This window comes from Clytia hemisphaerica, unplaced genomic scaffold, assembly GCF_902728285.1.
Source record: "Clytia hemisphaerica strain Z4C2 unplaced genomic scaffold, Clytia hemisphaerica genome assembly, whole genome shotgun sequence".
NCBI lineage: Eukaryota > Metazoa > Cnidaria > Hydrozoa > Leptothecata > Clytiidae > Clytia > Clytia hemisphaerica.
In genome coordinates this window covers 14,904-39,496 of record NW_027104424.1, presented here as the reverse complement: position 1 = coordinate 39,496, position 24,593 = coordinate 14,904, and the positions used below count along the sequence as shown (strand labels likewise).

The window sequence follows — 24,593 nt, the reverse complement described above, 5'->3', positions numbered from 1 at the left end:
TACTTTTGTTTAAATATTTTATAAAATACATTCAAAAAAAAAAAAAAAAAAAAAAAATCCCCCAATGTACGGAATACTATAAATACGGGCTAGCCTAGGCTGCACACATCCCCTCTGATAAGTTTTGATATATCAAAACTAATTTGGGGATGCATGCAGCCTAGGGCTAGCCGTGTACGACAAAAAAAAAGACGGCGAAAATTTTTACCATCTGCACAACCTCGTGAAGCTATGAAACCACCTATGCTCGCTGTGCTCGCTCGGTGGCAATTACCAAAATTAGGTCCCGTATCTGGAAGACCACCACTGTTTTAGTTCGAAAAAAATGAGTTTGTCAAAAAATTGTATTTCGGAATCGGGAAAAAATATTCAAATGTTTAGGATTTTAAGAGAACGCTGAATTTCAGAAAAGTATTGACGAATGGAGGAAACAGAAACGGCCTGAAACCCTCTCCAAAGCCACACATTTTTATATATTTCATATAATAGAAGAAATTTCATATATATAAGCTCCGGTACAGTTGTGGTTGTTTAATTCAAAGCGCTTTGACGATGACTGGATAATTTTCTTGCCGTGTTTAGTCAAGTTTTCAACTATCTACGCTCTATCAATGGGCTGACTGTCTATGCAAGAACGTCTTCCAGAATTGGTCCAACCAGTGCTCCCTTTAATAAAAGACGATGAATAAATTAAAAGGATTTTGATATGAAACTACTTCATTGCGTTCGTCTTTCACCTCCTGTATCAGTGACCCAGTGAGATCCATCTCGCTGGATAACCTGGTGAAATAAATTGCCAAAATTGACCTAGCTGATTTTAAGTTTTCGTTGGAAGACAAGTTCGGACCTGGTCAAATTTTATTGAAATTTCTTACCCCGGCCAAAACTTTGAAATAGTATTGTTTTATCCCAGTCAAAAACGCAATTAGAGCAGCCTTGTAAAAATTGAAAAAAGTAATGCTTTGAAATGAAATATGTTTTCCTCACTCCGGCAAAAGGCGAGTTAAAATCTCTCACCCTAACCCCAATGATCTTAAGATCAAATTTATTACATATTTTCCTTTTTAAGCAACCACGTTGCTAATAAGTAAAAGTTTTTTAAATAATCTAACAATGGCAATAATGATAGCCCTTGACCCAATAAGCATAAAAATGTATAATATCAGGGGTGGTCAAAGCAAATTTTACATAAAATGAGCTAAAAACTAAGCAATCCAGGCCCTGGCCCGAAAATTGGAGTTGCTTACAAAAATATATATACTATCTCTTAAATTGTTTATTTTATAGCCACCCCAGTGGTTTTAAAAACTGCATCGGTTCACTGAGACAGGTGTTTTTTCAATATATATTCTCAACCGGCCCCATCAAATTTTAAGCATATAAACTAATCGACTAAAACATGGTTTACGGGAAATTGAGACAGGGGTGCTCCCTGTGTAAATATGCCTTGCATACTCCCAGTAAGGTAAAGCAACTTTCATTGTTCAAAGGAAATATTTTGTGCAGGGTTTTAATCTTGGCTAAAACTTACCTGTAAACTTTTGTTCCCTCTAACGGAATTCTCCATTATGCCATTTATTTCCCACGAATCATCAATATTACCTAAAACACGAATATCATTGTCAAAAAGCTGGAAATGGACAAGATGTAACCTTATTTAATAGCTATGAAGAAGACATATGCTACGCCAATAATATCTTTCTTAGTTTCTTAGTTTTGAAAAAAAAAAACGGTATAAAGAACGACGATAAAAGGCATAAAACCAAGTAAAAACTTCCAAGCACGAAATAAATTTACTTTTATAATTTGCTGTATACCGTGTGATCTAACGCGTGTGATGTTAACTTCTCAATTCGGATATTTGATTAGCTGTACCATGAACTTGGCTGTACCATTACTCGATGTATCGATTTCGAATACCTTGAAAGAAAAGCGACATCTTCAAATCATTCCACCTTCCTACCAGAATAATCTGAATCACATCTTAACCGATAAAAGTATGAAACACATGATATACAACATCATGTCAAAAACCTTTCTATCATTTTTGAACGTCAATCGAGTGGAGTTACAACGCTGTAATAACGTTAAGTTCCGGCTGGTGACGGGTACTTATCTAGTTAAACGAAGAATTTACACCACTCACCAAACCAGGTGAAACTGGCGAAATTCTAGAATGGTATTCTTTTGGGTGGGTTAATTTGCGCCATTTTCACGACATTTAGTCCTTGCAAAAAATCGCAAACACTTTACAATTCTCAATTCGCGAAAAAAGTATAGGCAAGAACTAATCCACATAAGGTGATTATGGCGACATTCTATCTTATTCTTCCCGTCATTGTAAGACATGGAGGAGAGTAAAAGATGCTACATGCTAGATGCGTATTCCAATCGTTATTAGACAGATAGGTAGAGAGCCAAAAGCCGGGGTGACAGGGGTGCAATTTGTATTTTCCATTTCGTTGTGAGACAGAGAGACAAGAAATTTAAAAATTACCACTAGCATGAGACAGGGATGTAATATGTGTATTTTTCCCTCTCTCTCGCTGGGATCCCAACCCCACTGGAAAAATTGACAAAATTTGACACCCTCACTTATTCCGTCTATTACGGGGTTAGGGACATTAGAATATTGGTCAATATATCTCTGTCCCCTTGAGTGCTCTGTTTTTATAAGAAAAATGAGGCAGACAAAGTATTCATTCAGTACGTTTGCATATGTTTCGAAGCATTTTTATTGCATTTCTTATCAAAAATCACTCATCCAATTCCCAAAAGAGACTTAAAACTTTCCTGTGAGAGGCTGCGTTTAGACCAGCCTGGCATTTGTAATTGCTTGCAGTATTCTTTTGAATTCTATTGTTCCGCGCAATTGTTCGGTTTGTCAAATGCCTAATGATGCCAGCGTGTTGGCATTTCGTTGGCATTTCAAATGCCATTTCGAGCAAAGGAATCCCCTTTTCTGGCATTTCAAATCAAACAAAGGAACCAAAACAAAGAGAAAAAATGACATTTTTGATTTTTTAAAGTATTTGCATGATTTCTATTCAGTTCTTTCTATAGATTGTAAAATTTGCAAGATTTGCCATAGCCTAGCCCTACGGCAAATTGTTTCAGTCTTAATGACTGCAGTTTTTGAGAAATTCCATGCTTTTCATTGTTTGATCTGTCAAAGTTGAACTTGAGGGAATCACCTTTTTCAGTAATGGCTCTAAAAAGACGATTCCTTAAATGCCATGACAGAAAATACAATGGAAAAGCTATTAAAATCGAATCCCTCATGAGCAAATGCCAAATTACAAATGCCAGTTGGTCTAAACGCAGCCAGAGTCAGATTCTTCCACTTAATTGCTAATTATGAGTCGTTATGACGTTTCAAGCTGTGAGAGGATGCAAAAGACGTGTTGTGTATAAGAAATTTAATGTTGACACCGGAAAATTTCAAACTTCAACCTCAAAAAAACCACCTTGCCACCACGTGCCTCCAAAGGATTTTCATACCACAGTGGAACCAGACACTCAAGTCTTATGTATGTTGATTTTAGCTCTTCTGGGAACAGTCTTGAAAAGATATTTCCAATTGAAAATTTCGTGTCATTTTATAAGCATTTTGTCTGAATTTCTTGTCTAATGATGCTTTTCTCACACCAGATTTCAGAAATGTATCCAGCTTGGAATGCTAGCCTTACTTTCAAACTTTTTTTCTGCAAACGTACAAAAAGAAAGAGCTAGAGAACTTTTTAAAAATAAGACTGATAAACATTTTCAAAAATCAGACATCTTAGAGCCGCCATGACAGTTGTCCTTTGCGGACAAAGATAGAACATCAATTTTTTTCTGAAACTTATTTTTTTCGTACGGGTTTTCAAAAATATACATACTTCACATCGTCAATAGTGAGAAATACGAAAGATGGAGCTCGGGTACCTCCGTAATATTATCGCCCATGTTCCGGCCATCTTTATATACGCGTGATCTGAAAGCGAACGCTTCAACTAAATGAAATTAAAGCTAAGATTAAAGAAAACTGGATAGATGAAATTTTTTTTCAATGGGTCATTTTTTTCTTACATATTTGAAGATTATTTTACAGAAGAAATGAAGTTGCCGTTTTTTTTCTCTCTTGCCGTTTTTGATTTAAAGGTCGAATTAGCATGTTTTGCCCGAGACATCCTATCGCATTTGCACTGGTTTGGAAAACCCGTTGCAAATGCACACCCCGTCTATCAAGTGAGCAGTTGATTTTATGTAGGATGAGTTTGTTGAGTAAGCGTGGAAAATAGAACTTCTTGGTTGAAGCGTGTCGGAGGGCAAAAGCTCACATCAGTTACATTAACAAAGTGAGGGTACAATCTTGGTCTTGGCCACAAAGTGGTGTACAAAAGAATGATCAATAATTTGAGCAATTTCATGATGAAATCAGAATATGAATAATAGATACCTGAATATCAGCTATGCACTTTAGCTCCAAGCTAAGAGTGCAGCCGTTCCAAGGTGATTAACAAAATGCCTGAGCTGACCAAGACACAGGACCCTGTTGCTCGAGTAACGTAAAAACAAGAAGAAAGTTATACCTGTGATGTCCAGGGCTAACCTGGTGTGTAAAAGTTTCCTCTTTAAATGCTGTTTTTATCTTTGTTGCTTTGCCATCACGAGCAGACTTTGATTTTGGTAGCACTTTGTTTTGATATTGTTGTTGGTTGACACCAAACTGCAGCAGTTGTCTTCACCAGTGTAGATTTTTAAGATGATTTTTTAATAATTCTTTCTTTCTTATTATTATCTTATACTCAAAATCAGGAGTGATTGGTGTTTTTTTAATTGTAAATATTGTCAAAACAGCTGAAAAAAAACAAAGGAGCAAGACTATATTATATTTTTACCTACTTAGAGGCTTCAATTTTTATTAATAGCAAAATAATTTTTATTTCTAAATGCATTTACACCATCCATTTTCTTTCCCTACCGCTTCGGTAGCGCTCTATTGTTGAATTTTATATTAGTCATTGATACTAATCAGAGGTAAAGATTACCAAAAACATATCTTAGGTTAAAAATATTAATGCGAATTCAAAACTTGTCCCCCCCCCCCGGAAAAAAGATATATGGAACTGTAAAATCGTTAGCGAAAACAAAAACGTCACAGTGGTGGACCCCAGAATGCTGGTCAGATCTACTTTTGCTCTCAATTTTTACGCATTGCAAATGAATTCAAAATTTTTGTTCTGAAGACACCTCAGCCCCACCTCAGGCATCATAAAATTCTTTCTCAAATGTTTTTCATCCGAAATAACAATTTTAATTATCTTTTTTTCTAGATTAAAATGACGTCCCAAAGTGAATTTTGTTTTTTTTGCACCCCCAGAATGCTGGTCGATGTTTTTTTAACGATTTCTAAAAGTTTATTTTGAGTAGCTTTCTCAAGTTTTCAGGGTCTTCTTTGGGTATAATTTAGAAGGTCTAAACATAAAATTATAGACTTTACAATAAATAAAATTCAGATTTTAGGGTCTCAAAATACAGGTTTGAAGATTGTCCATAATATGAAAAGGGCTTTATACTCGGGAAAAGCATTATGCTGATTCAGTCCACAATATTTAGGACTTATCAAAAACTGAAGAGAGAGAGATAAACCTTCCCTTAGCACAGGGAATAGGCCCTATCCTAAGATAGAGATCACAGCGCTAGGTAGATAAAATAAAAAGCGAAAAAAGGAAAAATTATGCAAATAAGTAACTAGATAAAACTATCAAAAAATATGCTACTTGGAATTAATAATTTTACGCCAATCCAGACGATTCAAAGCTTTTTGATACCAGTCATTTTTTGACAAACCAACCTTTTTCAAGCACTTATAAATTCCTCTTCCATATGTGAAGTTTGGTGCTCCACGAGGGCGTTTCGATGGCGTTTCGAGTTAGCATTTTTCTGGGTAGTCACTGTTGATCCATACGAGCGACATGACCCAGCCAACGAAGTTGACGGCGATTCACGTACGAATCAACGGATTTCAGAGATAAACGATTTAACAGATCAGACGTTCTGATTCTATACACACGGGTGTGGAGCCGGTTCACACGACACATTGCACGTACACATCTAGCATGGAATAAACGTAATTTTCGGAAAAGATTTTCGGTTAAACACCAGTGTTCAGCACCGTGTAAGAGAATAGCCAAGATAATGCATTCGTATACAAATTTCTTAGCTTTGTATGAAATACTGGTTGACGAAAATAAACAATTTCTCAATTTACCAAATGCCCGACTTGCCGAATTGATTCGGGCATCAACATCAACATTATCATTACAATCTCTCGTCAGAAAAGAGCCCAGATAACAAAAGCGATCCACTATTGGTAAATGTGCGCCACCTGGTAGAACAATATTTGACAGATTGCAGCCATCGTATGTAGAAGGATTTGCATAGATGCGTTTTGGTGCTGCTACGAAAAGGATTTCTGATTTGGAGGGTTGTTCGTTGGTGCCAGCATGTATTTCGAGACCGTATCTATTAAAATGATTGAAGAGGAGGGGTACGTACGTTTCAGTCGATTCACGCGATGTGAATAAAACAGCTGTGTCATCAGCATATTCCGAATCTGGTAAAGAGAATTCCTCGATATTTCTCTTTGTGTTGTATCTACGACCAGTTAATACATCATCGAACTTCGTATGGAAAATACAGACCGGTCTATCATACGCATTACGCCATGATATATGGGATTCGGCAACAGGGCGGAGCCTGTCATGCAATATTATAGCTACAATTTTATAACACGTTTCAAGTAGCATAATGCCACGATAGTTCCCGGGCATACTAAGGTCTCCTTTCTTTGGAAGAACCTTTAGCAATCCTTTCTCCCATTCTAGGGGTGGTTTTTCATTCTCCCAAAAGTCTAAAATCACGGATTTGAAAATTTCGTAAGTAGATTCATTTTGAATGATCGATTTCCACACTTGTGGCGGAATTCCGGAATCACCTGGAGCTTTCTCATTTAGCTTACAAGTAGCCTTTACTATCTCCTCATTAGTGGGGAAGTTATCAAGAGCGGTAACGGCTTCTTTGGGTTGAAGTAAGGAGAGAACTGAGTCATCATAGATAGGTTGACGACCATACAAAGCTTTGAAGTGATCTTGAAAAACGAGCGCGTTTTCTTCCGGAGTTTTACAAATGGAACCATCCGGTTTTTTCATTGATGGTACAGCACTAGCTTTTGTTTTACACAGACCAGCACTGAGTTGTTTGATATTTTCCCAAAACACTTTAGTCCCTGTGTTTGAGGCGTTATTCAGTTCACTACATTTCGAAAAAATCCATTCATTTTTAGCTTTCCCTACTGTACGCTTTAGGGCTTTCCTAGCCTGTTTCAGCTTCTCGGCGGTAGAACGAAGCGGTCTTGACAAATGTTTCAACATTGCAATGTTTCTTCTTTCAATTAATGGAATTAAACTATCCTCTGCTGCAGTGAACCAACCTGGTGAAGGCTTTTTCTTTTGTGGAAGCGTACTAGATGTCGCTTTGACAGAGTCAGATAAACGTGTATATGGACTGTTTGAAGGGGGTTGAATATTGTAATTCTCCATAACGGAAGCACAGAAATTTTGACTGGTTACATCACTTTTCAGTCCACTATAATCAAGACGTATCAGGCGATCTCGTAGAGAAGTTTTCTTTTTGAGGCGTGAAATCATTCGAAGTTTACATACTATGGCTGAATGGTCTGAGTCGATCACGTTTTGAGAGACTCCAGCGTCCATCACATATTTGAAGTGTTCCTTTTTTACGATAAAATGATCGATTTGGTGTTTTAATTTAGATCTAGGGTGGATCCATGTTGCGTAATTATTCTTTCGAAAACAAGTCGTCACTGCAAGTAGTTCGTTTAATGATAAGTGGGAGGCGAAACGATGTCCGGCATCGTTAGCATACGATAACCCAAATTGTCCCACACAAGAGTTATTATAATAGTCAATAGTTTTGTTGAGACAACCAATGCTCGAATTTGTGTCACTTCCAATTATAAGAATATCATTTGGAAGCTTTTTTGAGATACATGCATCTAGATCGTTAAAGAAATTATCCCATTCGGTTTCAGGAGCAACTCCGACTGGTGCATAAGCAGAGACTACGAACAGTCCTATGTCTCTATTATCAATGTCGACCATCGTTAAACGCACTGCTATTATTCGAGCACTAAAGCGATGAATCTCACATCCTGCCGCTTTCCAGGCATTATGAGCATTTGGGCTGAGGATAATACCGACTCCTAGCGAACCTCTATTGTTTGTTTGAATTTCTTTGCCAGATAACAAAAGCTTATATCCATAATTACCGTCAAGATTCTCTGGTCCTGTTCTCCAAGTTTCTTGTATACAACAAATAAAAATGTTCCTTTTATGTAGCATTAGAGTAATCTCGTTGCTACGATCATCCGATTTGAGACCAAGTGCGTTTTGAGATAGAATTTGCACAATGTTCCTTTTTAACGCTTTTCGTGTGTGTGTCAATGTGGCCGTTCGCGACACGTCCACATCCGGAGCTTCAATATATGGAACTGTAAAATCGTTAGCGAAAACAAAAACGTCACAGTGGTGGACCCCAGAATGCTGGTCAGATCTACTTTTGCTCTCAATTTTTACGCATTGCAAATGAATTCAAAATTTTTGTTCTGAAGACACCTCAGCCCCACCTCAGGCATCATAAAATTCTTTCTCAAATGTTTTTCATCCGAAATAAGAATTTACACCACTCACCAAACCAGGTGAAACTGGCGAAATTCTAGAATCGTATTCTTTTGGGTGGGTTAATTTGCGCCATTTTCACGACATTTAGTCCTTGCAAAAAATCGCAAACACTTTAAAATTCTCAATTCGCGAAAAAAGTATAGGCAAAAACTAATCCACATAAGGTGATTATGGCGACATTCTATCTTATTGCTTCCCGTCATTGTAAGACATGGAGGAGAGTAAAAGATGCTACATGCTAGATGCGTATTCCAATCGTTATTAGACAGATAGGTAGAGAGCCAAAAACCGGGGTGACAGGGGTGCAATTTGTATTTTCCATTTCGTTGTGAGACCTTCACTTATTCCGTCTATTACGGGGTTAGGGACATTAGAATATTGGTCAATATAATTTTAGTTCTTTAGTTAATGCTAGGACCAGGGATATGTTATAGCAGAGTTGGATGAAGGACGAGAATTCCTTAGCGGATTGCTCCTTTGTCTTTTCTATTGTAAACTGTTCATAATAGAAATCCATCTCTGTCCCCTTGAGTGTTCTGTTTTTATAATAAAAAATGAGGCAGACAAAGTATTCATTCAGTACGTTTGCATATGTTTGCTATGATGTTCCCGTTTTTCATCAAAATAATATTTGCAAAAGATACCCCAAAAGCTTCTTTGTAAATGAAATCTAATTTTATCAGCGTGTTATGAATTCAAGAAGCTTTCATGATTTCTCTTTAAAAATTTCGGATGTAAATATTTTGACAAATATTGTTTCAATTGACTTGAAATTTTTTGCATAATCAGACCATGGATTTATCATAGAACTCTAGATACACAACGAGCTGGTTTTTCATTGATTTCTCATGTTCTAGCCTTGTCCGCAGTAATGACATTATTGTTCACCCTCCTCCATTCACTAATAATTTTTTGTAAATTTTTTTATTGCATTTTTCATCAAAACACAGCTATACAATTCCCAAATGAGACTTAAAGATCTCTCAAGAGAGTCAAATGCATCAAATTGATTGCTAATGATATGTCGTTATGACGTTTCAAGCTGCGATAAAGATGCGACAAACATGCTATGTATAAGAAATTGAATGTTGACACCAGAAAATTTCAAACTTCCACCTCACCAAAACCACCGTGCCACCGCGTGCCCCCAAAAGATTTTCATATCACTATGAAGCCAAGATACTCTAGTCTAACATATGTCAATCCTAGCTCTTCCCGGGAAAAAAATTGGAAAGATATTGTTATTGCCAACTTTATTTTCAGCGTCATTCTAGGCTTTTTACTCAATTTTTCTTGTTTGATGAAGTTTTTTTCACATTTAATTTCATAAATGTATTCGTTAAGCTTTCTTGCTTAAAGTTGCATCCGGTAAATATAAAAAACAAGAAGTTACAGGACTTTTTAGAAATGGGATTATTAATCATTTTTCAAAATCAGGGACCTTCGAGCCGCCATGACAGTTGTCCTTTGCGGACAAAGCTAGAACATTGATTGTTTTCTGAAACAATGGAAATACAATGGTCGCTCTCCACCGTTTTATTTGATGTTTTATCCAGAGTTCTATGATAAATCCATGATCAAACATACCGACTCGCTATCTGAAATATCAGTTACAAAGTGAGGCACCCCGCGGTGTAGCGCGGTATTTCAAATGAAAAAGAGATATTTATAATCTTACAGAAGAAATTTCTTATAACTTTACTAATGAAAACAATGTTTTTCATTTTTTTAAATTGTCATTCACCAATTTTTTACAGACCCTCTTGATAATTAAAAGATTTTAAACAATAAATGCAGCAGCAGAATCATTGGCTAAAAAAAATCCAAATTTCACGAATTTGTAATTAAAAAAGTTTAATTTCATATAAAATTTTAATGTCAGGGACAGAGATAGAACAAGGCTTTTTCAAATGTGTGTTAACCAGCTCCGCTATAACATATCCCCGCTGGGACAGTGGCCTTTTTCTAGAACTAAATATAGGTTTTGTGTATGTAACTTAGATTTCCCCATTGGCTCCTCTTATTTTAATCGTCATATATTTCTTAATTCCTATTCTCTACCATCTAGTATAACTCTTTGAAGTGCATATACATGTTTGTAGAATATTCTTTCGTTTCTTTCTTTAGTAGATAAAAGCAAGGATTTATTATACACCGGATATACAAGTAACAGATTTTTGCCGATTTCTCGTGTACTAGCTATGTCCGCAGTAATGATATTATTGTTCACTCTCCTTCCCTCATTAAATGATATTTCGAAGCATTTTTATTGCATTTCTTATCAAACATCACTCATCCAATTCCCAAAAGAGACTTAAAACTTTCCTGTGAGAGTCAGATTTTTCCACTTAATTGCTAATTATGAGTCGTTATGACGTTTCAAGCTGTGAGAAAGATGTGAAAGACGTGTTGTTAATAAGAAATTTAATGTTGACACCGGAAAATTTCAAACTTCAACCTCAAAAAAACCACCTTGCCACCACGTGCCTCCAAAGGATTTTCATACCACAGTGGAACCAGACACTCAAGTCTTATGTATGTTGATTTCAGCTCTTCTGGGAACAGTCTTGGAAAGATATTTCCAATTGGAAATTTCGTGTCACTATAAACATTTTGTCTGAATTTCTTGTCTAATGATGATTTTCTCACACCAGATTTCACAAATGTATCCAGCTTGGAATGCTGGCCTTACTTTCAAACTTTTTTTCTGCAAACGTACAAAAAGAAAAAGCTAGAGAACTTTTTAAAAATAAGACTGATAAACATTTTCAAAAATCAGACATCTTAGAGCCGCCATGACAGTTGTCCTTTGCGGACAAAGATAGAACATCAATTTTTTTCTGAAACTTATTTTTTTCGTACGGGTTTTCAAAAATATACATACTTCACATCGTCAATAGTGAGAAATACGAAAGATGGAGCTCGGGTACCTCCGTAATATTATCGCCCATGTTCCGGCCATCTTTATATACGCGTGATCTGAAAGCGAACGCTTCAACTAAATGAAATTAAAGCTAAGATTAAAGAAAACTGGATAGATGAAATTTTTTTCCAATGGGTCATTTTTTTCTTACATATTCGAAGATTATTTTACAGAAGAAATGAAGTTGCCGTTTTTTTTCTCTCTTGCCGTTTTTGATTTAAAGGTCGAATTAGCATGTTTTGCCCGAGACATCCTATCGCATTTGCACTGGTTTGGAAAACCCGTTGCAAATGCACACCCCGTCTATCAAGTGAGCAGTTGATTTTATGTAGGATGAGTTTGTTGAGTAAGCGTGGAAAATAGAACTTCTTGGTTGAAGCGTGTCGGAGGGCAAAAGCTCACATCAGTTACATTAACAAAGTGAGGGTACAATCTTGGTCTTGGCCACAAAGTGGTGTACGAAAGAATGATCAATAATTTGAGCAATTTCATGATGAAATCAGAATAAGAATAATAGATACCTGATCAGCTATGCACTTTAGCTCCAAGCTAAGAGTGCAGCCGTTCCAAGGTGATTAACAAAATGCCTGAGCTGACCAAGACACAGGACCCTGTTGCTCGAGTAACGTAAAAACAAGAAGAAAGTTATACCTGTGATGTCCAGGGCTAACCTGGTGTGTAAAAGTTTCCTCTTTAAATGCTGTTTTTATCTTTGTTGCTTTGCCATCACGAGCAGACTTTGATTTTGGTAGCACTTTGTTTTGATATTGTTGTTGGTTGACACCAAACTGCAGCAGTTGTCTTCACCAGTGTAGATTTTTAAGATGATTTTTTAATAATTCTTTCTTTCTTATTATTATCTTATACTCAAAATCAGGAGTGATTGGTGTTTTTTTAATTGTAAATATTGTCAAAACAGCTGAAAGAAAACAAAGGAGCAAGACTATATTATATTTGTACCTACTTAGAGGCTTCAATTTTTATGAATAGCAAAATAATTTTTATTTCTAAATGCATTTACACCATCCATTTTCTTTCCCTACCGCTTCGGTAGCGCTCTATTGTTGAATTTTATATTAGTCATTGATACTAATCAGAGGTAAAGATTACCAAAAACATATCTTAGGTTAAAATATTAATGCGAATTCAAAACTTGTCCCCCCCCCCCCGGAAAAAAAAGATTATGGAACTGTAAAATCGTTAGCGAAAACAAAAACGTCACAGTGGTGGACCCCAGAATGCTGGTCAGATCTACTTTTGCTCTCAATTTTTACGCATTGCAAATGAATTCAAAATTTTTGTTCTGAAGACACCTCAGCCCCACCTCAGGCATCATAAAATTCTTTCTCAAATGTTTTTCATCCGAAATAACAATTTTAATTATCTTTTTTTCTAGATTAAAATGACGTCCCAAAGTGAATTTTGTTTTTTTTGCACCCCCAGAATGCTGGTCGATGTTTTTTTAACGATTTCTAAAAGTTTATTTTGAGTAGCTTTCTCAAGTTTTCAGGGTCTTCTTTGGGTATAATTTAGAAGGTCTAAACATAAAATTATAGACTTTACAATAAATAAAATTCAGATTTTAGGGTCTCAAAATACAGGTTTGAAGATTGTCCATAATATGAAAAGGGCTTTATACTCGGGAAAAGCATTATGCTGATTCAGTCCACAATATTTAGGACTTATCAAAAACTGAATGACGACAGTATTTGTGCTTACAGGTTTTTTTATTGAGTGGGTCAAAAATGAAAGTTCAAAAATAGTCAAAAATGAAAATTTGTGAAAACTTCAAAGCTGTGTCGTTTTTTGTGAAGTCCATTTCATGAAAAATGAATTCGACAGTTGAATAGAGCTCAAAATTATGAACAAGAAAATGTATAACATCATACCCCTAACTCAAACACAATCGGATTTACAGCGTTTTAAAGCTTTTTAAAACTACCCCAAGATCCAGTATTAAGAATTAACGTCAAAATCAGTAGTTTAGGTCAAAAAAGCCCATAAAAACTCAACATGTAGGTGTCAACTTATCAACTTCACGAAAGTCTCAAGGTACAAATACTCTTAAATTTGATATATTCGGAAAGCTTATGCATCAGCACATCTTTCTGTACCCCCTTTTGTCAACTTATCTTCAACCCAGTTGTTATATAGCAGTGCAGAAACAGTGTAAAATTTGAAGGAGTAAAGCTCTATAAAATTTCTAAAAACCTCAAAATTATGAGCTGATCCTCGTTAAATCATGTCGAATTTGGACTTTTTTACAAGAATACGCTAGCAAGAATGAATCTGGCTAATTAGTGACTTGTTTTCAGCGATTTACGTCAGGCCTGCATTCTGGGGGTTACCAGCATTCTGGGGGTCCACCACTGTACGGAAGGCTTCAGACACATACGGCTATTATTATATAGACGTAATTAAAATTTCTATTGAAATCTTATATAAAAGCTCACTGCATTATCTATTGGACTGATTTTGCTGAGATTTTAACAGCAAACTTCTATTGCTGATACCTAAGACTGGTCCAAATTTCTGATTAAAATCATTTTTGAATCTTCAGCTATATGGCTCCAAGAGTAGTATATGTCAAATTTAGTTGCCAATTGGTGCCAGAAATATGTTGAAAAAAGTTAGAGGGCGTTCTATTAAAACTCCATTAGAGAAAAAGAGAAAATTTGGGCTGATCCGTAAAATACGCTTTTAGGTAGATGGCAAAAATGGACCCTGGCTCCAAGAGTATATGTCAAATTTAGTTGCCCATTTGAGCAAGAAATATTATAACTCAAATTTTACTTTTTCAGTATAATACCTTTTTGTGAAACAATCTGCACATTGATATTCAATCGTTGCTTGGGTCGCTAAAATTTAAACCATCCATGAGTCATAGAAGAACTACTGTAGAATTTCCACTTTTCTAACAATCATTTATTTCCTACAATCAATAACTTTAGGTATAAAATTTTAAATTTGTATATAATTGATTAACATTATTTTTAAAATTCCCCGAATTTAAATTAAAGTGCGATTTTTTGCGCGTTGAAAAAGATCTTTGTGAGTAGAATATTACTATATGAAGATCTTTTGAAAAAACCTTGAAAATGAAGATGAAAAATAAAAGAAAAAAATCAACTACTTTTACAATTGTGCTATAGTTACCATTTTCACATCTGTGAATCTTCAATCGTAGAATGTACTAGAATATTATTACTGTAAAAAGCTCTAAAAAAATATTCATTCAATCAAAAGTTATGTGTTTAGAAATATCCAGCTGATTGACTTTGAGAACAGTTGTTTTTCATTGTTTTTTTTATGTTAACCAATGATAAAGTTTGAGCCGTATATTTTGACGCTTGTACTTTTACGATGTGACGGAATTGGCCCTTTTTTAGTACGATATTACGGGATTTGACGAAAAAAAGACGGGAAAACGGTATTTTAAAATTAGACGGTGACGGTATTTGGCCTTATTTTTTGTCATTATGCCGGTATTTGAACCTGTACAAACTGGTGTGACGGTGTTAATATTTTTTCAATTTTCATGATTCCGGGATTCAGCAAAAATTTTGACGGGAAAACGGTATTTCGAACTACTACAAACCCCCTCCCCATAGCTTCGGGACAAGCTGGAGTTTTTACAAGCTCTTTCTTGATTTGGTTGGTCGTTAACTAGTAATACAACAATTTTATTACCTTTAGTGTCATACTTTGATACGAATGTAGATTATAATTTAAATAACATTTTAATGGTCATTCTGTATATATTTTTCGTGTAAACAATATTTCGACCTGCTTGGTGCAGGTCTTCGTCAGGTCTAAACAATACAAACGGTTGAAGGCGCTACCTTGACTTTTTTTGACGTCAAAAAAGTCAATGTAGTGTCTTCTCCCTAATGTGCGAGAGCATTGGCTTCCAAAACCTAGATGTCACATACTGACCATCGTCTAAATTAAGACCATGCTCACTATGTGTCGCCGTCTGACGGAATTGGATTTCCAATGCTTCTCGCACTTTTCTATCAAATTTGTTCTCTTCAGTCTTTAAAAGCCTAGCTTCGTTCCAATTAAGTCCTTGGGTATAGTCTTTAGCATGGTTAGTTATACCCGAAATGTCCCATTTTTCATCTTCAACGTTCTTTTTGTGTTGGCTGACACGTGTGGATATCTTTAACCCGGTCTCGCCAACATATCTTTTACCACATTCGCATTCTATCATATACACACCAGGGTGACTGTTAGGTGGTAGTTGGCTTTTGTTCTTAGAAGTTAGCAAAGTTTTTAGATTTGAACCACTCTTGAACACTGTTCTGTACCCAGCATTTCGGAAGGATTTCCTCAGTTTTGGGCTCAGACCAGGTATCTAAGGTAATTTAACGATTGGTAGTTGCTCTGGATCATTTCGATTGTCGGTTGTCTGGTTCCTGGTTCTGTCGTAATCGTTTGCGATACGGGTTAAAGTGTTACGATCATAACCGTTCTCGACAAAGTTATTTATTAAGAAATCATAACATAGTGACCATGGTCTTAATTTAGACGATGGTCAGTATGTGACATCTAGGTTTTGGAAGCCAATGCTCTCGCACATTAGGGAGAAGACACTACATTGACTTTTTTGACGTCAAAAAAAGTCAAGGTAGCGCCTTCAACCGTTTGTATTGTTTAGACCTGACTTCGACCTGCACCAATCAGGTCGAAATATTGTTTACACGAAAAATATATACAGAATGACCATTAAAATGTTATTTAAACAATTTTATTACTTTTTCTAAAGAATGCATCATTTTTATTACTTCAAATGACCAATTACTGAAGTATCTTATAAATACTCCAGGTCAAAACACCTTGTAATGGCTGAGATGCATTTCTTCGTATCTTTCCTCGGATCTTCTGGATCTTTTTTAAAGCATGATTGAGATTCTTTGGAATTTCCTGCACATGGCTCACCTGTGCCCATTTTGTCTTTTGCTGGTGTGCGAGTTCTAGATTGCATTAATCCATAAGCAAAATCACAACTTTTTGAGGGTCTGTTAAAAAAAATGAAAAAGATTAACCCTTCGAGTGTATATCTCATTTTTGAAAGGCGAAGCATTTAGGGGGGGTCCGAGGCCCCCTTCGAGATCTTAAGTCAAACAAGTGTTGGTGACTTCAAATTTTGACCAGTGAAGTGATGGGAGACATATAATGCGAGATGATGATTTGAACAATTTTGGTATGGCCACCGAACGTTGAAATAGGGGATCTTATGCCAAAATGAGTGTTTGACTGAAAATCACTCCAATGACTCAAATTGACCAAAAAGTTGATTTATGTCCAAAAAACAGCTGGTCACGTTATTTTAATTAATATTGACATTTAAGGCTGAAAAACTGATATAAATTTAAGGGCAGCCCAGCCAGAATCATATGACTTACTAATTTTTCCTATAAAAAGTGTATAAATCTGAAGATACTGCTCTTCATATGTTATTTTACTAATGTACACACGTTTAGCAACCCCTTAGCAACATACAGTAACTGTTCGAATACTTTGAGTAGAGTAATTTTTAAATATTTCCCTACTATAGGGGAATATTTGTTAAAACGGCCTTTTTCCGTTTCTTCTTCCATTTTCGATGTTAATGTTTTCTTTATTCGTGCTGCACATTATGTAAAGGCTCTTCAGTCACATGACTAAAAATCGTCGCTAAGATTTAGCGGGGAAAAAACTAAATATAAGAAATGATTGTGTGTAAAGCTCAGAGGACTGCCTGAGTTTCTCTCATGTGTGCTGAATTTATTGTTTTTCCCATAAGGAGAAGAAGAGAAAGAAGCTGAAACACATGGAAATCCAATCCATTCCTATCTTGAGAAGAAGGTGAGCATAAATTTTTTTCTGGTTTCCATCATGTATATATTGTCTAGATATTAATGGTCAAAACTTGGAAAAGCTTGCACTCTTCTCAGTGCCCCATTTTTAGCCTTGATGCCAGATGCTCAAAAGAAAGCTAGATCATAATAGATGCTCTTTTACTCCCTGTTTACCTTTTTGTATGCTCCCCTCCCTTGTATCTTTTGTGCGCTCTCTGGGATCCTTTGGTACGTTTTGTGTGGTCCTTTTTGTACACTACCCATGGTCCTTTTTGAATGCTTTCAGGGTACCTTTTGTACGCTCTCTGTTGGTCCTTTTTGTGTGTTCCTGGGTACCTTTTTGTACGCTCCCCTTGTACCTTATTGTACGTTCCAGTGTATCTTATTGTGCCGTTCCCCGTATACATTATTGTACGTACCCCATGTACCTTATTGTACGTTCCCCAGTACCTTATTGTATGTTCCCCGTGTATATACCTTATTGTACGTTCCCCTTGTACCTTATTGTACGTCCCCCTTGTACCTTATTGTACGTTCCCCGTGAACCTTATTTTATGTTCCCGTGTACCTTATTGTATGTTCCCAGTGTACCTTATTGTACGTTCCAAGTGTACCTTATTGTACGTTCCCAGTGTACTTTATTGTATGTTCCCTGTGAACCTTATTGTATGTTCCCCGTGAACCTTATTGTACGGTCCCAGTGTATCTTATTGTACGTTCCTCGTGTACCTTATTATATGTTCCCCGTGAACCTTATTGTATTTTCCCCGTGAACCTTATTGTATGTTCCCAGTGTAACTTATTGTACGTACCCTGTGGTCCTTTTTGTACGTTCCCGTAAACTTCTTTAATGGCTCAGTATATATGCATGGCAAACATAGTTCAAACCACCAAGCAGAGTCTCACCTTTTTAAAGTCTTTTTTTTTGGGAGATTTCAGCGAATAACCCTGAATAACCACACATTTGGCATTGATTACTGTAAAGAGATTTTTTCTCATTATGAAATTTTGGATTTTTCTTTCCTTTCACATTTAGGTGCCAGGATTACAAATTCAACAAAGTTTGACGACCTCTAAAGCTGACAATACAATGTAACTTGCTGGCAATGATGTAATGATAATGTTGCACATAATGAGAATATGAACAAAGAGGAACTCTATTGTTCCAAGATGTGATTTAACGATCAATGATACAAATTTCATAGAGTTTAGTTTATCAAGACACAAATTTCACAAAAAAGTTTGCTGGAAAGTGTTGTAAATATTTAACAATACTGTAACTAAATGTGACAATTTCAAGGTTGACAATTTGGTATATTATCACATGAATACTAATGTAACAGATGTTATGCACTGGAAATCTAAATCTGTAAAGAAGGAGATCCATTTTTAAGCAACTTTTTATTTGTGAATGTATAATATGGTGGTTTAAAATATTGATGACAAGGAAGTTTTTCATTTGAAACTAATGTGTACAACATATTTCGATATCTCCCAAATTCATATTACCATATTTCCATATTAGTCCCTTAGTAGACAGTCTCAAGATATTTTGGCACTTTCTTAATCAGATGAGTCTTAGAATAATATCAACTTGTAAATCTAAGATTTTATTTCCTTAATGAAGGTAAAAACCAATATTAGTTGAATAAAATACATTTATTTTTGTGTTAAAATGGTTATCATTTGCATGCAATTTTTTAACAAGTTTTTAGACTTATATCATCTGTGAGCATGTCTATGAAATAACGACAAATTTTAGCAGGAATATGGTTATATTTTGTTTTGCATCGGATATTGCTTAATATAAAGGCTTTAATAAATCTAAGTTACTAAGTTGGGGCTTTAAGATAATTTGTGGGGTTCGACTGCGACTACAATCTATGCTCTGAGCTATTGGAGGAAATATTTAACCACATCTTTGTGGCTCTTGTTTTCACCTATGAAGAGAGCTTAATAACTACTTGTGGTATAAAAAGGGAATTTCCCAGAAAAAGGAATTTCCTTAGATTCATTTAATTCTCCAGGGATAAGAAAAAGACGAACTGACATTTCAAAATGAGTAACCAGATCAAAATAACTCCGGAAAAATCTTTTTGATGATGATAAAACAAGCTACCGTTAAGCAGAACTAAAATACTGAAAAACACGCAAAATTATGAGATGTTTACCCAACTTCCTTATGCGTGAAGCTATGAATGCCATCCTCAGAAGCTTTAGGCTTCCTCCGGTGGTAAAAAAATTTCTGAAGGAAGAAAGCCGGAAGAAAGATAGCTGCCGAAATAATGATACGATTTTCATTTAATGAAGAAAAGGAGATGAAAGATAACATTGCATTGCAATTTTCAACCACAATTAATTAAATGGCTTAGAAGAATTATAATTTCGATCTTTTTAGCAATCATGGCTAGCCATCGTGGCTGGACATACGAAAGTGACTTTGAAAGACTTTGAAAAGTTTTGAAAGTGATAGGGAGCCGCTATAGTAAACAGAAAGTTTTAAAGAGCATATCTGATCTGAATAAGAAATCTTCAATCAAAAGCAAAAATTATATTTGTGAAGAAGGTTGATTTTAACCCATCCAAATTTCCTGTATAGAAAATAGTATATTGGCGTCTCAAAGTTAGTCTAATGGTAGAAAAACTTCATGGTGCAAAAAGACGATGGTTCAACCACTGACCTTTATATAAGAAGAAGCTTTGTAGAGCTTTGCTAGAATTTCGAAAACTATTTACAGAGTGTTGTAAACACACACGTTTTAGCGTATTAATATATAGATTCCTTTATTGGCCTTTTGTATCTTCTCGTCTAGATCATCCCCAACGGACCACACCCTGTATAGGCTGATTGAGATTCTTTGGAATTTCCTGGACATGGCTCACCAGTGCCCATTTTGTCTTTTGCTGGTGTGCGAGTTCTAGATAGCATTTCTCCATGACGAGGATCACAATTTTTTAAGCGTCTGTTAAAACAAATGAAAAAGATTAACCCTTCGAGTGTTTATCTCGTAATCTCATTTTTGAAAGGCGAAGTATTTAGGGGGGGGGTCCGAGGCCCCCTTCGAGATCTTAAGTTGTACAAGTGTTGGTGACTTCAAATTTTGACCAGTGAAGTGATGGGAGACATATAATACGAGATGATGATTTGAATAATTTTGGTATGGCCACCGAACGTTGAAATAGGGGATCTTATGCCAAAATGAGTGTTTGACTGAAAATCACTCCAATGACTCAAATTAAGCAAAAAGTTGATTTATGTCCAAAAAACAGCTGGTCACGTTATTATTTATTATTTTACAGAACAGTCTGTAGAATACACGTTGATCACCCCTCTGGAACTCAGGTTCTACAAGATCTTTTAGCTTGAAATTTTCAATTTCCACCAGTAATAGGTAATGACAATCTAAGATTGTATGCAAAATTTCATTTCGGCCTCCTGTGTTGACCATACAAAATACTTAACTACCGGAAAACTATATGTATGATTCGACTGAAATTTTGATAGCAAGTTTGTTTCAACAACGTCTAACTTGAAATAACACGTCCCAGCCCGGAGATGTAAAATTTACAATCCGTGTATTCCACCAGAAAACTCCAAAACATATTCTTAAAACAGGCGAAAAATGTTTTGAAAAAGAAGGCAAGAAAGAATACCTATATTTGTTCAACAAGAAGCTCGAAAAAGGGCTATCAAATAAAACACTTACTCGCTCCAAGATGTCCAGTCACTCCAAACACAATTGAAGTTTTGACATTTATTCCCATAGTACGTTCTTTGCTGCTTGTTTACGGTGATCGTTTTACATGAACAAACTCCATCTTGATCACTACACCCTTGATGGTTGCTCCCTTCTTTATTACAAGAGCACGAATAGCATTTCGATTTTGTTTTGTCACTGCATGTTGCTGTTTTAGGGCCAGAAACATAGTAGTTTTGACGACATTGGTTTGTGATTTTCAAACTGGGATGTGCGTAATAACCGCCAGTACATTGAACATTTATCGAATCTTGAATAACGAAGTCACAAGTAATCTCCTTCAGCTTGTTAATCTAAAATTTATGAAACGAAAACTCAGGTCAGTTATGGCATGTCTCTAAAACGTGAAAAAAATTACCATAATTTTTGGAAAGTATTAGCCGGAAGAAAATTATCAAACCAATGACTGAATAAGAAGGGTATTATGAAGTAGTTTGCCTGTAGGGGTGTTACCTAATTGCTTTCGTCCTTATTTTCGCGAAAAACCGTAAAAACCTAATTATGACGTCATAAAAATTGAAAATTGACCAATAAAAGTCCGATTAATGCAAACGAAGAAGACAAAAATACAGTGTTAAAAACAATCACAAAAGAAAGATTACCCTTCCGGGTGACAGAAGATCTTACGAAAAATGAAAGGAAGACAATCAAAGAGTGGTGTATCAAAGCCCAAGAAATGAATACTTCAATAAAGGACGCAAACTTCAAATTGAAAGTCAGGGGGAGCCCTAGGAAAAAACTCTACCTTAAGAAAATTGTAAACCGAACAAAGAGCGGTTGGTTCATAGAGGCCCATGTGCTCGCACGGTGGCCTGTGAACTTGTATAGCATTATTATTATATTTTCTTGGTTTTTAATTTTTAAAAGCTTTGATTGTTTTTGTGTTTCATGGGAATTTCTATGAAAAATTTTCAAAATGGTTACATCTTGCAGAATCCCCTGTGCGTCATCAAAAATTATCAGAAAGCAAAATTGGGTCAGGTGTAGACTCTAGTCTACTCAATAGGAAGAGCGTGTGATAGATTATTGCAATATTTAAGGAATCGCAGCGAGAAAATAGAATAGTTTTGAATGGCTCTAAAATAGAAAAGTTAGAAAAAAGATTAAATAGGTTTAAAATTTTTCATCAAGGGTAGGTATCGGCATCGGTAAATTGAATTTCTGTTTTAATTAATTCCCGCTAGCCTCTAATAATAAAAGCGCTCAAATGGGTAGTACTGAGACCGATTAAAATATACCTGTTCCGTAACAGTTTGAGCATACAACTGTATAACTTCGGTTGTATCTTTCTCCAAAATAAACAACGCTTGAGCCCACATCATGTAAGCTTGTTGTTGAAGGATTGAAAATTGTGCGTACACATGGTCCACGCGTTTCTTGTATGGTGTCGTACATGCATCTAAGTTTCGATTCATGATGACAACCGGCAAAGGTTCATGGTCCTGAATGATGTTCTTGTTGCCAACAAATAATAGATTCAGATCCCTTAACCATTTCTTGATTTTGCCTGGTTCTAAAATGTGTTCAGCTAGCTTCTTAACTCTCTCGTCTTTATTGTTTTTGATTTTTTGTGTAAATTCAATAATAAAGTGCTCAACATTTGAGATTGTCAAAGAGTATGTCACTTTCAGATTTGTCCATCTGAATTCATTACCAAGTTGCTGTGATAATTTAGTATACGATTTTTCTAATACGTTTCCTAATCTTGCAATGGCTTTGTTGACATTCTCAATACCATTTTCGAATGACTTTCTTAAATCTTTAATGTCGAAATAAACATCCGTGAGCGATGGTATTTGAAGAGAGGTTGTTAACAGAAGATCAAGTGTCGATTTCATTGAGGTATCAGAGTAAGTCTCACAGCGCGTACCATCGAATAACCTTTCACATTGACATTCTGTCAATTTTGTGTAAGGTAATTGAACACATTTGCTTTTTCCATGGCAAGAATTTTCTTTACAGAAGGTATTGTCAGCTTCAGATGATTTTAACATGACAACAACACGGCGTTTGATGTGCGGGAAATCCATCACTGAACTTTTGAAGGCAAATACCTCATTGATGTAAGAACTAAACCTGTTAGAATTAAAAAAAAATGGTTACCTTGTCTGCACCCAAGAAAGCCTAAGAGGAAAAAAAGTAAGAATCGCGAATATTGATGAGCCTTTAGCGCCCACTCCCTCCTTTGCACTCTGCAAAAAAGTCGCTGCCCCCCTAGGGTTTACCACCACACTACTGTTTTATGACGTGTAAGAAGTGCCAGTAGTGTGATCGCGAAAATATATTTCTAGATTGGCTAAACCTTTATTAAGGACTCTGACTATAGTGAATTTACAAAATTTGATATTTGCCATGTAAAAATATAAATTTCTGCTTGATTTAGCCAACAAATCTATGGCATGTTATACATTTTCTGTTAGAGCAATTATTCCTGCATCCAAAAATCTTAAAGTTTAATTAAAAAAATGATGAAGAAGAAAATGAAGACTTTTTAAAAGGAGAGTATTTCAACTTTGTAGACCTTATTCTCGGCGAAGAAAAAATATTTTGAAAGCATTTTTGTGTTTTATGGTATTTTAAGCAAAGCTAAAAATGGATTCGAGGAACATTTTTGTAAAAGCTTCCTTGTCTCAAAATCTTTTAAATAGTTGTTTTTGCCCAATTTTTCATCGGATTTTCTCGAAAAAAAATCGTCATAACATGGTACATCAATTTAGAAAATTTTCCGTAAAATTTCAAAAAGTTCAATTCTTTGCGGACAATCTAAGAAAAATTCAAAACAAAAAGGTTAATATGCCGATTGAAACTAGTAAGCATTTTTTGTAAAAGAGGGTAATATAACATTTTCTGAACGTCTTTTTAAAGTTCACAACGTCATTTTTGTAATTAAGCTCTTAATTATTCTTCACAGGAACAACAAATGAATTATAAAGACAGTTTTTTGTTTAAAGTGTCAAGGAACCGATTTTCTGACTATGGTCAGAGAGCCCTTAACCCTTCGTGCATCTTTGGGGGGGGGGGGCTATAGGCCCACCTTGACCGAAAATTTTTAATAATTTTTAATAGACTTAATATGGGCAGTGTGACTAAATCACGGATTGACCTTCTGACAAAATTTTGTGATTAGCGATGACGTCATTGGCACCTGATGACGTCATCAATTTTTGACACCTCCAAAAATAGGACCCCCCCCGCTCTAACCTTTTGGACCTACCTTAAGGTAGTCCTTTAAATCAACCCTTGTCCGTTCGTCCGTTCGTCCGTCCGTTCGTTCGTCTGTTGCCAGCTTTTCTCGGGATCGGCTCATTAGTTTTTTCTAATT

The 24,593-nt window shown here is 35.7% G+C and overlaps 2 protein-coding genes and 2 long non-coding RNA genes across 5 annotated transcripts in view; 1 reads left to right on the top strand and 3 right to left on the bottom strand.

Annotated features, from left to right (window-relative positions):
• Positions 1 to 423: 423 nt before the first annotated feature.
• LOC136820428 (uncharacterized) lies at positions 424 to 1,949 on the bottom strand. The gene is made up of 3 exons (XR_010848579.1): positions 1,798 to 1,949; positions 1,532 to 1,602; positions 424 to 666 (listed from the first exon to the last, which is right to left on the bottom strand). It is a non-coding gene; the product is annotated as an uncharacterized lncRNA (long non-coding RNA).
• Positions 1,950 to 5,936: 3,987 nt separating this feature from the next.
• On the bottom strand, positions 5,937 to 15,883 carry LOC136820429 (uncharacterized). Its single transcript, XM_067076610.1, has 2 exons — positions 15,607 to 15,883; positions 5,937 to 8,557 (listed from the first exon to the last, which is right to left on the bottom strand). The coding sequence occupies exons 1-2, from the start codon at positions 15,881 to 15,883 to the stop codon at positions 5,937 to 5,939; spliced, it is 2,898 nt and encodes a 965-aa protein (XP_066932711.1).
• The window catches only part of LOC136820426 (SE-cephalotoxin-like), a gene marked incomplete at its 5' end in the record, with an annotated part of 22,175 nt that continues 12,990 nt past the window's right edge, over positions 15,409 to 24,593 (bottom strand). Inside the window, 3 exon segments of one of the 2 annotated variants that reach the window (XM_067076608.1) lie at positions 15,409 to 16,691; positions 21,221 to 21,564; positions 22,510 to 23,347. In XM_067076608.1, coding sequence (XP_066932709.1) covers positions 16,484 to 16,691; positions 21,221 to 21,564; positions 22,510 to 23,347 — 1,390 coding nt within the window. In that variant the 3' untranslated portion in view covers positions 15,409 to 16,483. 2 annotated transcript variants of the gene reach the window in all.
• LOC136820427 (uncharacterized) lies at positions 17,443 to 19,171 on the top strand. The gene is made up of 2 exons (XR_010848578.1): positions 17,443 to 17,520; positions 18,550 to 19,171. It is a non-coding gene; the product is annotated as an uncharacterized lncRNA (long non-coding RNA).